Raw genomic sequence first — 867 nt, forward strand, 5'->3', positions numbered from 1 at the left:
GAAAATCCTGTCTCACATAAATATGTGGTAGCAAAAGGTAAGAGTATTGTTATTGCTTTTTCAAAACTTGTATTTTTCAAATTTAGCCAAAATTCAACATAAGAATTGCAACTGAAGCTGGATTGAAATGTTGAATCTGAAGTAATATCGATCAAACTCTCATATTCGATTGAAGACAAGCTTGAGGGTTTTCCACAGACTGAAAATGGATTAACTACCCATTCACGGTCTTTTAAAAACACCTCTCGATCTGTAGGAAAATATTTATTAAATGAATTTTTCAGTTGTTTGAGATGTTCAGAAATCTCGTTAATAATGCTAATGGGAGCTTGCAATTCGTTTTCCTCCAAAAAGGCCTGCATTATTGGAAAACACTCCAGCTCTCTTTTAAATATGCACTCTGACCAATAATCAATTTTTCTTTTCAATGCACATACTCTGGAGCTCGCATCAAAAATTGTCAAAGTTCTTCCTTGTAAAGAAAGACTCAACTCGTTCATTTTGTTAAAAATGTCTGCCAAGTACGATAGCTGACAAAGCCAAGTCACGTCATTCATAGTTTCAGCTAATGTAACGTTGTGGTCCATTAGAAATGAAGAAACTTCAGCCCTTAATTCCATTAACCGTGTTAATACTTTACCGCGAGATAACCACCTGATTTCTGTATGGAAAAGTAACGTATTATGAATACTTCCCAAGTCGTCACACAAGATTTTAAAAAGTCTAGATTTCAGAGGACGTGACTTGATGAAGTTGACTATTTTTATGGCTTCATCCAATACGTTTTTTAGACAAAGAGGAATATTTTTCATTGCTAGAGCATGTCTATGAAGTATGCAATGACTACTAGTAGTTTCATTTGATTTC

General features: G+C 34.3%; 1 protein-coding gene across 1 annotated transcript in view; it reads right to left on the reverse strand.

Annotated features, from left to right (window-relative positions):
• LOC103310861 (zinc finger BED domain-containing protein 5-like) overlaps window positions 1–812 on the reverse strand; it is a 5,317-nt gene extending 4,505 nt beyond the window's left edge. Inside the window, exon 1 of the mRNA XM_008190287.2 lies at window positions 17–812. Within this exon, the coding sequence (XP_008188509.2) occupies window positions 17–812 (796 nt within the window). The remainder of the gene's footprint in view (window positions 1–16) is intronic.
• Between the last annotated feature and the right edge of the window lie 55 nt (window positions 813–867).

The sequence above is a fragment of the Acyrthosiphon pisum genome, chromosome X, assembly GCF_005508785.2.
Source record: "Acyrthosiphon pisum isolate AL4f chromosome X, pea_aphid_22Mar2018_4r6ur, whole genome shotgun sequence".
In the NCBI taxonomy this organism is placed as follows: Eukaryota; Metazoa; Arthropoda; class Insecta; order Hemiptera; family Aphididae; genus Acyrthosiphon; species Acyrthosiphon pisum.